General features: G+C 42.2%; 1 protein-coding gene across 1 annotated transcript in view; it reads left to right on the top strand.

Moving 5' to 3' along the window:
• Positions 1–14443, top strand: part of MARCHF2 (membrane associated ring-CH-type finger 2) — a 47872-nt gene that overhangs the window by 2719 nt on the left and 30710 nt on the right. Inside the window, exon 2 of the mRNA XM_063453248.1 lies at positions 9883–10112. Within this exon, the coding sequence (XP_063309318.1) occupies positions 9937–10112 (176 nt within the window). The 5' untranslated portion in view covers positions 9883–9936. The remainder of the gene's footprint in view (positions 1–9882; positions 10113–14443) is intronic.

Below are 14443 nucleotides of genomic sequence, written 5' to 3'. Positions count from 1 at the left end.
TGGGCGGCGGGTGGGGGCACTAAGTAAATCCCCCCCCCCCCCCATCAAGGTGACTAGGGGTGCCCAAGCCCCTAGTCACCCACCCCCCACCCAAATAAAAAATGCCCCTACCTACCCCCCTCACCCTAAAAAATAGTGAGGGGGGAATAAAATTGCTAACCTGTAAAGTAAAATTAAACTTACCATTCGACGTCTTCTTTTTTCTAAAATCTTCATTTTTCAGCCCCAAAAAAGGCCAAATAAAAAACCATCATAGCCGTCGAACTAAAAATAAAATAAAAAACCCGAGCGCAAAAAAAAAAACCCGACGAAAAAGAAAAAACCCGAGCGCACAAAAAAATAATCCATCTTCACCCATGGAGGGCTCCGCGCAGACTAAGCTCCGCAGGGCGGGGCAAGGCTTATAAAGCCTTGCCCCGCCCTGCAATTAGCCTAAGAACACTCTGATTGGTGGGTTTAAGCCAATCAGAGTGCTCTTTGTCATTTTACAAGCGTGGGAAAGTTCTTTGGAATTTTCCCACGCTTGTAAAATGACACAGAGCACTGTGATTGGATGGCTTGAAATCCATCCATCTTTGGAACTTTCCCACGCTTGTAAAATGACACAGAGCACTGTGATTGGATGGCTTGAAATCCATCCAATCACAGTGCTCTGTGTCATTTTACAAGCGTGGGAAAGTTCTTTGGAATTTTCCCACGCTTGTAAAATGACACAGAGCACTGTGATTGGATGGCTTGAAATCCATCCAATCACAGTGCTCTGTGTCATTTTACAAGCGTGGGAAAGTTCTTTGGAATTTTCCCACGCTTGTAAAATGACACAGAGCACTGTGATTGGATGGCTTGAAATCCATCCAATCACAGTGCTCTGTGTCATTTTACAAGCGTGGGAAAGTTCCAAAGAATTTTCCCACGCTTGTAAAATGACACAGAGCACTGTGATTGGATGGCTTGAAATCCATCCAATCACAGTGCTCTGTGTCATTTTACAAGCGTGGGAAAGTTCCAAAGAACTTTCCCACGCTTGTAAAATGACAAAGAGCACTCTGATTGGCTTAAACCCACCAATCAGAGTGTTCTTAGGCTAATTGCAGGGCGGGGCAAGGCTTTATAAGCCTTGCCCCGCCCTGCGGAGCTCAGTCTGCGCGGAGCCCTCCATGGGTGAAGATGGATTATTTTTTTTGTGCGCTCGGGTTTTTTCTTTTTCGTCGGTTTTTTTTTTTGCGCTCGGGTTTTTTATTTTATTTTTAGTTCGACGGCTATGATGGTTTTTTATTTGGCCTTTTTTGGGGCTGAAAAATGAAGATTTTAGAAAAAAGAAGACGTCGAATGGTAAGTTTAATTTTACTTTACAGGTTAGCAATTTTATTCCCCCCTCACTATTTTTTAGGGTGAGGGGGGTAGGTAGGGGCATTTTTTATTTGGGTGGGGGGTGGGGGGTGGGTGACTAGGGGCTTGGGCACCCCTAGTCACCTTGGTGGGGGCGGGGGGAGGACAGTAGGTCCCCCCCCATTATCGTTATGGCCCCCACCCGCCGCCCAGGGGTGGGGGCCGGGGGGGGGGGGAGGACAGTAGATCCCCCCCCCCCCTTATTACTATTATGGCCCCCACCCGCCGGCCAGGGGTGGGGGCCGGGGGGGAGGACAGTAGGTCCCCCCCCCCCCCTTGTTACTGTTATGGCCCCCACCCGCCGCCCAGGGGTGGGGGCCGGGGGGGGGAGGACAGTAGGTCCCGTCCCCCCCCCTTATTACTATTATGGCCCCCACCCGCCGCCCAGGGGTGGGGGCCGGGGGGTGGAGGACAGTAGGTGTCCCCCCCCTTATTACTATTATGGCCCCCACCCGCCGCCCAGGGGTGGGGGCCGGGGGGTGGAGGACAGTAGGTCCCCCCCCCCCTTATTACTATTATGGCCCCCACCCGCCGCCCAGGGGTGGGGGCCTGAGGGGAGGACAGTAGGTCCCCCCTCATTCCCATTATGGCCCCCACCCGCCGTCCATGGGTGGGGGCCGGCGGGGGAGGACAGTAGGTCCCCCGTCCCCCCCTTATTACCCTTTTTTTTTTTTTTTTTTTTTTTTTTACAGTAAGCAGCCACAGGCTGCTCACTGTTTAGTGGACATGCCCCTACTCGCGATATAGCGAGTAGGGGCATTGGGGAGATTTGAATCTCCCTTGTGCTATTATGGGGGTCATATTGACCCCCATAGAGTGAGGGGAGGACCTGGGGGGCTAATGAAGTGGTGGGGAGCACTGCTCCCTGCCGCTTCTGTCTTTACATAATGCAAGGAGGGAGCTGCACGCCGGTAGCTCCCTCCTTGTAATAAACCGAACGAACAAACTAACACTGATACACAGTGTTAGTTTGTTCGTCTGATTTTTTCTATTCATTCATTCGTCTGTCTGATGAATGAATGAATAGGTGAAATTCCCGTTCGCATGTCCAGGTGTTTCACTGGGCATGTGCGGGAATCTCACAGTCTGTGTAGTGTGGGTAGATGACGTGTCCCACAGGGACTTCACCTACCCACACAAAGATGGCGGCGCCCTGAATATAGATCGGGGCAGAAGATAAAGAATAAAAAATAGGTAATGTGGGGGGCATAGGGGCATTTGGGGATGACTAGGGGGTCGATTGGATGTAGTTGAGGCGGGAGGGGGGTTAAAAAAAAAACGGAATTCGGCATGACAGTGCCGCTTTAACTTCTAGTTTGATATATTTTGATATAAATGCGTGCACACATATATTTTTCTCAGCTATTTATCTTCTAGCCTAATTCTTCTCAGGTCACTACAGTAGTACATTGCTCACATAAAAAAAAAAAAGTTCTGATGCTGACAAAATAAATCAACTTCCTGATTATCATGCGGTAACTGGGTGACTAATGTGTGAGCTGTCCGAATTTTAAAGTGAATTCCACATTTTATTTTAGCAGGTAACCTATTAATTGCTAATTCGGAAAGCTCTTATCACTCCGCTATAGTCACAGCTTCACTGAAGTTTGCAAATAATTTGATGTTAAGCAAATCAAGAGTGCATCATATAGAAAATGAATAGCTCATGTTAACAGTAAGAATTTTCCACAAGTGTATTTTATATGAAAGGCAAATGGTAAAATTGGATTTAAAGGGACACTGTAGGCACCCAGACCACTTCAGCTAATTTAAGTGGTCTGGGTGCTGTGTCTCTACTGCAATTAGTGCTGCAATGTAAAACATTGCAGTTCCAGAGAAACTGCAATGTTTACATTGCAGCTCCAAGTCTGCCCTCAGTGGCTGTCTACCAGACAGCCACTAGAGGGCTTCCAGAATCCAAACGGACTTTTAGTCTGTTATCTGACGCTGGACGCCCTCACGCTCTGCATGAGGACCTCCAGCATCAGATTTCCCCCACAGGAAAGCATTGAATAATGCTTTCCTACGGGGAGGTCTAATATGCACGTGCAGACTAATGCCGCGCATTAGGTCTCCCCCGCCGGTTGACGTTTGCGGGGGAGGAGCATGGGCAGAGTCTGACCCAGCGCTGATGTCCATCGGTGCTGGGTCAGGCTCCGCCCACGCTCCTCACCCATGGTCAGCCGACGGTGGAGACCTAATGCGCATGCGCATCATTGGCTGCGTACGCATTAGACCTCCACATAGGAAAGCATTATTCAATGCTTTCCTGTGGGGAAAATCTGACGCTGGAGATCCTCATGCAGAGCGTGAGGACGTCCAGTGTCAGATAACAAACCAAAAGACTAAGGTAAGTGGCTGAAGGAGTTTTAACCCTTTCAGCCCCGTGGGAGGGGGATGTGAGGGAGGGAGGGAACCTATAGTGACAACCAGGTTAGCAGTTTTAAAATAGGATACTATAACTCTTACAGGATACATTGAAGTGTGTTTGATAAACACTGTTTCTCAAGATAGTTTTGTGGTATAGGTGTATATAATACGTTGCAGCTTGATTTCGTTCTTTAACCCCTTAACGACGAGTGACGGACGAGGTCCGTCACTCAGGGGAATGCGTTAATGACGAGTGACGGACCTCGTCCGTCACCCGTTAAAATTAACCCCAGATCGCCGCAATCGTGGCGATCGTGGGGTTAATGGTGCTCCGGTCTGCCTCTGCATTAGAGGCAGACCGGGAGCACCGGATCCGGCTGCCCCAGTACATGTGCCCGCTCTGACAGCATGTCAGAGCAGGCACATGTGCTCTGTATACTCACCTCCGCCTCCCTGCACTTCCGGGTTCAGTGTGAAGTGCAGGGAGACGGATCAGTGTTGATCCTGCCCCCTGGTGACAAAAAAATAAAGTTTATTTAAAATCCCACCCCCCTTTACCCATTTTTATAAAAAATTAACCCCTTCCCTGCCAATTAATCACTGACTACAGTGATTGATTGGCAGGGATTACATTTTACTATGATCTGATTTTTTTTTTTTTTTTTTTACCCCCTGAGGGTTAATTCTTTTTTTTTTTTTTTAACCCCCAGGGGTTAAATTTATTTTATTAATTAATTTAAATATTTTAAAATTATAAATTTAGCTAGCTGGTGAGGGTGGAAGTTAGTGGGGAGTTGGGGGATTTAGTATTAGGCTAACTAGGGGTTAACGTTAAAAAAAGTTTAAAAATAAGCTTAAAAAAGTTAAAAAATTAAGTAAAAAAAAAGTTTTAATAACGTTTAAGTAAAACATTAAAAAAATAAACCCTTTACCCAGTCCAAATAAAAATTAACCCCTTCCCTGCCAGTCGATCACTGCCTACAGTGATCAAAATACAGATCACAGTGTTATACTGTGATCTAATTTTTTTTTAACCCCTGACGATTAACTTTTATTTATTTTTTAACCCTCAGGGGTTAAATTTATTTAATTAACTAATTTAAATATTGTATAATTAAATATTTTGCTAGCTGGGGTGGGTGGGATTTATGGGAAAATGGGGAATTTACTGTTAGTGCTGCTTACTGCTAGTTAGGGGTTAACGTAAAAAAAAAGCTTAGAAAAATGTTAAATCTGTAAAAAAAAAGTTTTACGAAAGTTTAGGAAACTTTAAAAAAATTAATAAGCAAAACAAAAGTTTAAAAAATAGTTTTAAAAAGTAAAAAAATACATTTAATAACGCTCATTACCACTGCACCTGGTACAAGCTAGCGGAAAAATTATCCCACGCTAAGGTTCAAAATATGCCTTTTGAAATACCCTGGGATGTCTTCTTTAAGAAATTATATGGCTTTATGGGGTATTTGGTTTATATTGCCTGGTAAAATACTCTAAAATGGGACATGGGCACAGCGTAAAAATGTAAAGTTTGAAAAAAACTGGAATGGCTGTGTCCCAAATGTGCCCCTCCGATGTCCACATATACCTGGCAAAGGTACATACGGGGGTATTTTTGTACTCAGCAGACATAGCTGAGCAACATATGAAGTATTATACAGTGGTAGTACACATAAGGTTTGCAAAATATACTGTGCAAACTCACTTTGTGTGTCAAAAAAGGCAGAAAAAACGCTTATTACCACTACACCTGGTACAAGCTAGCGGAAAAATGATCCCACGCTAAGGTTTTAAATATGCCTTTTGAAATACCCTGGGATGTCTTCTCTAAGAAATGGTATGGCTTTATGGGGTATTTGGATTATATAGCCTGGTAAAATACTCTAAAATGGGACATGGGCACAGCGTAAAAATGTAAAGTTTGAAAAAAACTGGAATGGCTGTGTCCCAAATGTGCCCCTCCGATGTCCACATATACCTGGCAAAGGTACATACGGGGGTATTGCTGTACTCAGCCGACATAGCTGAGCAACATATGAAGTATTATACAGTGGTAGTACACATATGGTTTGCAAAATATATTGTGCAAACTCACTTTGTGTGTCAAAAAGGCAGAAAAAAAACGCTTATTACCACTACACCTGGTACACGCTAGCGGAAAAATGATCCCACACTAAGGTTCAAAATATGCCTTTTGAAATACCCTGGGGTGTCTACTTTAAGAAATGGTAGGCCTTTGTGGGGTAGTTTGAATTTAAAACCTGCGAAGATGCTTGGAAATTGCACATAGGCCCAGCGTCAAAATTCAAAGTTCGGTAAAAACTGATATGGCTTGGTCTCCTATATGGCACTGTAGCTTCACAAAATAGTGCCATAGACATACAATGGGGGTGTCCTTTTACTCAGAAGACTTAGCTGAGCATAATTTGGGGGGGTTGAACTTAGTGGCACATATGAAATATACAAAATGCCCAGCAAAAATGCAATCCATATGTAAAAAAATGCACAAAATAATTTTTACCACATACTTTGGCATGTAATGGTAAAAAAATGGGGGCATGTTAAGGCACAATATGCACCTTATGAGATACCCTGGAGTGTCTACTTTTACAAATGGTAGGCCTTTGTGCATTACGTCTCCCCATAGGAAAGCATTGAAAAATCATTTCAATGCTTTCCTAGGGGGATTTGAGCGACGCTGAAGGTCCTCACACAGCGTGAGGACGTCCAGCGACGCTCTAGCACAGGAAACCTGTGCTAGAACCCAGGAAGTGACCTCTAGTGGCTGTCTAATAGACAGCCACTAGAGGTGGAGTTAACCCTGCAATGTAAATATTGCAGTTTATGAAAAACTGCAATAATTACACTTGCAGGGTTAAGGGTAGTGGGAGTTGGCACCCAGACCACTCCAATGAGCAGAAGTGGTCTGGGTGCCTGGAGTGTCCCTTTAACCCCTTAAGGACCAAACTTCTGGAATAAAAGGGAATCATGACATGTCACACATGTCATGTGTCCTTAAGGGGTTAAGGGGTTAAAGTCCCTCTGTAAATATTTCAGTTTTTTTGTGGTATGTTGGAATAAAGCTTTGCAGTACCACTACATCAGACTGAATACAGGGCTTCTGGAGATATTCAGCTTGTATCTATTTTTAATATGATGACCAAAAATATATGTTTACAATTAGGAATCGACCGATTATCGGTCTGGCTGATATTACTGGCCGATATTCAGTATTTTCGGCAATATCGGTATCGGCCTATAAAGATACCGATATTGCCGATAATGCAGACCAGGACCGCTGGGCCCATGAAAAGCCCGGCAGTCCTGGGGGGCCCGCAGCAAGTTCTCACTTACCTTCCCAGCAGCTACCATCAGCTCCCCTGTCTAACTCACGTGTGTCCCGCGGCTGTCAGTGTTGCCACGGGTTACCATGGCAACGCTCCGCGCGGCACACAGGCCGCGTGATTTAGACAGGGGAGATGCTGGGAAGGTTAGTAAGAGCTTGCTGCGGCCCCCACTGCACAGTCCATGCCACTGGACCACCTGGGAATGCCATATCCCCCTTCTCTGGCCAAGTAAGAAGCAGGAGTGGGGACCAAAAAAAAAGAAAATATATATAATATATATATATATATATATATATATATATATTTTTTTTTTTTTAAATCAATAGAAATGTCCCTTGCCCCATTTTACACACATTATATACCTACACAAACACACACACCACACTACACAAATACACTGCATTCACTATACAAACACACACACTCTGCATTCATTATATACACACTACACAAACACACACTGCATCCACTACACAAACACAAACTGCATTCACTAATCCAATACTCTCACTGCATCCACTACACACACACATATATTCTTGAAAACATAAACAATTCTGACTGGCATGTATATTTTGTGCATTTACCTTAATAAAAAAAAGATTTGCAAAAAAATAAATACTGTATAAGTCGACCCGAATATAAGCCGAGGCCCCTAATTTTAGCACAAAAAACTGGGAAACCTTATTGACTCGAGTATAAGCCTAGGGTGGGAAATGCAGCAGCTACTGGTAAATTCCTAAATAAAATTAGATCCCAATAAAATTAAATTAATCGAATATTTATTTACAAGTTGTGTATGACTGAGGCACATGGTGTGTAAAAGTCACCAACGTCTTGCTGATTCCATAGCAGAAGAGTTTCAAGCTTCCACTGGCATTAATATCAGCACAAAACCTGTGTCGTGAAAGCTTCATGGATTGTTTCCATGGCCGAGCAGTTGCATGCAGGCCTCACGTCACTTATTACAATAATAAGCATCCAAGCATTGGATCAGCCACCACCAAGTAAAATACCAAGCATTGGATCAACATGCTACATGTGGACTCTGGAGAAGTGGAAACAGGTTGTGTGGAGTGACAAATCACGCTGCTCTGTTTGCCTATCTGATGGGCGTGCCTGGCTTCGGATGATGCTGTATTAACCTGCCTGACTGCATTGTGCCAACTGTAAATTTTGGTGAAAGAGGGATAATGATATGAAGCTTTTTTTAGGGGTTTAGCTAGGCCCATTAATTCCAGTGAAGGGAAGAAATCTTAATACTTCAGTATAACAAGACATTTTGGACAATGCTTTGCTTCCAACTTTCTGCAAACAGTTTGGGAAAGGCCCTTTCTATTCCAGCATGACTGTGCCTCAGTGCACAAAGCAAGGTCCATAAAGACATGGTTGGGTGAGTTTTGTGTGGAAGAACTTGACTGCCCCTCACAGAGCCATGACCTCAACCCCATCGAACACATTTGAGATCAACTGGAACGGATATTGCAAGTCAGGCCTTCTCGTCCAACATGATGACCTGACCTCTCAAATGCTCCACTGGATGGGTAAAAATTCCCAAAGAAACACTCCAAAATCTTGTGGAAAGTCTTCCCAGAAGAGTGAAAGCTCTTATAGCTGCAAAGGGGAACCAACTACATATTAATCCAAAAAACATGTGCAAACAATACAAATTGGCACTAAACTGTAGGTGCGTCCCACCCCCACTGTGAAATCAATCACCCAATTTCACCACAAAACTAATAGACAAATAATACATATAGTCGGTGGTGCACTTTGTGAAATAACAATCACACAATACACAAAGTGACTGAGTGCACAAATAAAGAGATCTATATATACTCCTATATCTGTTTTCTTCCAATGTTGCTGTAAGAAATAATAACTACCATAGGGTAGTATAGTCTGATAAATATAGAAAGTGCAAGTGCAAGTATATCCCACTCACATTTTACTGAGCCTGTGTATCACTGGCTCAGGTAAATCAGCATAGAAGTGGTGAGGTAGATGTAGAAGGGCTCCTGTAGTGGTATCCTCCACAACATAGAATAAATATGAGAAGGCTCCAGGTTACAAAACATCCAATTTATTCAGTAACACACAAATTAAAATCTTACATAAAAGTAAGGTGCTTCCAGCATGAGTCCTTCCTCATAGAGTCCATACACAACGCATTTCGATGGTAAGTCTTTCTCGCGTCTTCTTCCATTTGTTTTTTATATCCAAATTTGGCGACATCCATTACTGTAGCTCCGCCCCCTGTCGTCCTCCGGTTGACGGACCACTTCCGGCACTTACGTTTGACATCGTATCCAGTCCGGCGGTTGTATGTCCTCCATATTCTCATTCCCCAGTACCTTCTGTCCATGTGTGTACGTCTTGTCCCGGTTGTGAAAGGCGTTGGCATGGGGACTTCGGCGTGCTCTGTATAGATGACTTTAAAAGTCTTTTCAATCAACTCACAGGGTCTCAATACACCTAAAAAAAGAGGCTATCTATATGACTCCATAGTAAAAACATATTTAATTTATGCTTTGTGCAGGAGACCCATTGGAAGACTGGTGGAGTACACCGACTGTGTTTCACCAGATTTCCTAGGGTTTTCTCCTCGGGTCTAACAAATAAAAAGAAAAGAGGAGTCGCACATATCCTCGCAAAATGGTTAAAATTTGAGCTGATTGTAGAATTAAAAGATCCCAAAGGAAGATACTTGATATTGGTATGTAATATAAATTACATCTGTTACACTCTTGTTAATGTTTACTCTTCTTTTTTGTTGCAGCTCAACCATGAGTCCCAAACTTGGTCCATAAAGAGCAAAGTGCTCTGATTTGAAATGACGACTGGTGACTGTTGCCACCTTCCTGGTTCCCTGTGTGATTGTAGAGGGAGTGCCACCTTCCTGAAGTCCTTGGAGGATTCAGACTTAGGCAGGCCGCAGTATGTCACCCAAGTGACTGCTAAGGATGGTCAGCTTCTGTCTACAGTGATCAAAGCACTGGGCACACAGAGGTATGCTACAACAACTTACTAACATTACTTCACTCACTAGCTGCATGCTTTGGCGTTTTATGTATAATTGCATTTTCATAGTATTAATGTATACTAAGCATTGCACTGCAAAACAAAACTGCATATATACCAATAATGATTCATGCTGCAGAATCAAACTAAATTGTCAGCAGATTAAGCAGTTCAACTAATTTCACTATGAACAAAATAATTAATACATTTTTTTTTTTAAACCCCAATCACGCTGACCATTTTTAATGCACAAGTATTGCAACATGCTAAAAATATGCTTGAATAAAACTTACGAGAAAATATGGTCAGCCTTGTAGAGCAATATGCTACAGCAATTATTATGGTGACTTCCCAGTTGGCTGTTTTGCTCAATATAATTCCATTGTGTTTAAGTAGACATCATTTTAGAATGCTTTTTATCAGACAGAAAAGGTACAATTTGTTTTCTGTTTCCAGCATTATATGATATTTTCTAATCATTGTGCAGCGTAGTTTAAAACATGGCATGGAAACACCAATGGAAAATGGTAAAATTTTAAAAAACAAAGAGAACTCCCTATTTCTGATGAAGCAATATTGTAAAGCGCTACGGAATCTGTTGACGCTATATAAATTGCAATAATAATAATAATAAGTGATTACCTACTTGTTTTGTTTGTTTTAATCATAAAGTGAACCTCCTACTTTAATATTCTCAGAAATGTTACATACACTTATATGTACTTCTAAGTGATATTCAGACCATCTCTGATCATTTCTTTACCAAAGTTTATGAGCATATACATCTCTGCAGACACAAGTTCAATTACCTTGGATTGATGGAATTAATTTACCAAAATGTTTAATTTTGCATGAATATACATCCTTAACTGCATAGCTAACCCCTGTTTCTTTTTAAATAACCTTTGAACTATAATCTATCTTTAGTTACATTTTTCATCCGAAAGCATTTTAGTAAAAGAAATTCTATTTAAATAAAAATAATCAGATTTAAAAAAAAAAAAAAATGTATTTGATATCTTTCTCAAAATGTTATATTGTTAATTTGTATCCACCTTGCATAGGGCTATTCACTAAAGTAAAAATTCTAAGTATATTTCATATATAAAGGGAGAGTCTAAACATTAAAAGAATGTTAGCTTAAAGGACCACTCTAGTGCCAGGAAAACATACTTGTTTTCCTGGCACTAGAGTGCCCTGAGGGTGCCCCCACCCTCAGGGACCCCCTCCCGCCCGGCTCTGGAAAGGGGAAAGGGGTTAAATCTTACCTTTTTCCAGCGCTGGGCGGAGAGCTCTCCTCCTCCGATCCGCCTCTTCTCCTCCCCGTCGGCTGAATGCGCACGCGCGGCAAGAGCTGCGCGCGCATTCAGCTGGTCACATAGGAAAGCATTCATAATGCTTTCCTATGGACGCTGGCGTGCTCTCACTGTGAAAATCACAGTGAGAAGCACGCAAGCGCCTCTAGCGGCTGTCAATGAGACAGCCACTAGAGGACATAGGGGGAAGGCTTAACCCATTCATAAACATAGCAGTTTCTCTGAAACTGCTATGTTTATGAAACAATGGGTTAACCCTAGAAGGACCTGGCACCCAGACCACTTCATTAAGCTGAAGTGGTCTGGGTGCCTAGAGTGGTCCTTTAATAAAGCAGTTTTGGTGCATAGATGACACCCCTGTAGTTGTGCTGCACAATTCTCTGTAATTTAGGAGTTAAATTACTTTTGTATCTGTTAAACAGCCCTATCCATACCTCCCCTGGCTGGCACTCACATAGCCTCTGTGGAACAAAAAAACATTTTAATTTTCAATCCGTAAACCGTATGCTTACTTTAGAAGTATGTATGTGCTTACCTGGTGTTCGTGTCCAGAGTGCAAAGATAATGATCATCCTTGCAATGTATCACAGCCCTTCATAGAAGCCCTGTTAAACCTTGTTTTAAAACTTTGTTTTACAGTCTTATATTTTGTTTTGTCCAATAAAGTTTTACTACTACCTTCCTATTGAGGATATCTTTCATCAAAGGGTAGCGTCGCCCTAAGAAAGACGTTTACACAAACAATAGAGCTTAGAGGAAAAGGCTCCATTACACGTGAGTGTGATATAATTATTACCTTTTAACATTATTTTACCTGGATATACTACACCATATGTACATTTCCCTTTTAATTACATATACTGCCATTGCAGGATATTTCTCTCAATATTCTGACACATATGGAAAAAGAAACCACCAAGGGTCTCTCTGTCAAGAATAAGCTTGGATATGGGAGGGGCTGGTATAGGGGTACCTAACATCTCTAAATATTATTTGGTTACCATACTGGCACAGACAGCAAGACTCATGTCGATGCCACAGAACCCGCTGTGGCATCAGTTATAAAATGCAATCAGTGATCTGGGTCCCTGCCCAATAGTATTGAGCCGAGTAGATGGCTTACAGCCATGATGCAAGTGAAAAAAGCTACACACTGTTTGGATCACATAGAGGCAGCTTATAAAATGTGGATGAGATGGTACCTCACCCTCCAGAGACTAGCTCACATATACCCAGGCCCCCACCAAATGTGCTGGCGTTGCTGCCAGCACATAGGCACCTTAAGCCATATCTTCTGGTATTGCCCAGAACTCACAGCCTTTTGGCGACTAATCCAACTATTAATAGAAAAAAGCACAGGGAAGCTCCTGCCCCTCTTACCGGAGAGTTACCTACCCATATGATGCCCAACGAAACGAAACACGAAGCAGCATTTACCATTCATATCACACTCAGCAGCAAAACTCTGTATAGCCACCCTATGGAAGTCAACTAGTAGGCCCGCCCCAGCACTGGTTATCGATAAGGTGAATCGAAAGCAGCAATATGAAAAAATGTTGCATACCATTGCAGGCACTAGAGAAGTATGAGCAAATATGGTCCACGTGGACATAGAGGTCTCGTGGCCACCCTGAATGTTTCCTGTGGGATAGACCACACCACTACCTTCCATCTAACTACACGAGTGACCACATCTCAGGCCCAGCCCCTGTGTGAGTAAAAGCACGGGTGACGAGCCTGCGCTCTGTACTACTCCAAAATTATATAGTAGAGTAAGTATCTCAACCTTTTGGTTTCCTTGTTTCCTTTTGAGTATCCTTAAGTATTCTTATGTTTAATATGGTTTTATAATTAATATTGTGCACTTTTTCTTGAGAGTACCTCAACATGTAAGGGTATAAAAACTGTAGGGTTGCAATGGTCTCCCGTGACTTCAAGAGTGCAATATGCCTTGTAGCTCCCAACCGCTGTTCACAACTGAATGTCCCCACCAAAAGGCCGCTGACATTCGGGTTCCGAAAATGCAGAATTACCTATGTCCTTCAAATTTCGAAGTATGTTATGTATAAATACTTACCTAGCTGTTACTTGTTAGACTATATCAGAACTCTTTATAACTCCATGTATATCAACATGTTGCTTACCTTTGTACCTATGTCATGTGTGCACCTTACAATAAAAATGAAATATAAAAAAAAAAAACTAAGTTAAACACTATGCAATAAAAGTTGTTTAAAATTTCAAACTTATTACAAGATCTGTGTAGGGCTTTATAAGTCAAGGGAAGGTGTGGTCTGGGGAAACAAATTTATTTAAATCATAAATGGAAGGGAATTAAGCAGTGAGACTAGTGACAGGAGCTATACACCAAAACCACTTCTTAAAGAGACATGCCATTGCCCAAATACAAAATAAATAAAAATCACTGTTTAGTAGATATACCCAAATATGAACTTGTTTCATTGCAGTAATACCTAAAAAAAAAGCTTGCAAAACATCTAGTTCTCTTTTTTGCAGCCTTTGCAAACCCTCCCCTTCTAACCCCGCTAGATGTTCTGTGGCTGTCCAATTACAGACTTCTCAATGCAGCTCAATGAGAAGTCTTTACAAAGCAGGTGCTCTGGGCAATTGCTGCCTCTTGAGTTCAGTACAAATAAGCTAACCAAACCAGGAAGTAACAAGACAGGTTGGGTTAGTAAATTATAAAAGTGCCAATTTCTGCAGATTGCAGCCTTGGTGACAGTATAATCATAATTTTAATAAAAACAGAAGGCTTATATTTTGTTTAATCTTTTCTCTACTGACTCCTCGGCAAAGAAAAAAAACAATGTATTCAAATCAAAAACACAACCAATCAGTGCGAGGCATAGGTCGATACAGCTGAGAAACTCAAGTAATATAAAAGTGAAAACACTAAAGTAGCGGAACAGGAGACTGGTCTTCCATTGAAGAAGAAAACACCCGAAGATGGTGGAAGAATCAAACTTTAGAGTAAAATAGAAA

The sequence above is a fragment of the Pelobates fuscus genome, chromosome 5, assembly GCF_036172605.1.
Source record: "Pelobates fuscus isolate aPelFus1 chromosome 5, aPelFus1.pri, whole genome shotgun sequence".
In the NCBI taxonomy this organism is placed as follows: domain Eukaryota; kingdom Metazoa; phylum Chordata; class Amphibia; order Anura; family Pelobatidae; genus Pelobates; species Pelobates fuscus.
The sequence above is the reverse complement of the archived record's forward strand: the minus strand, read 5'-3'. Positions and strand labels throughout refer to the sequence as shown.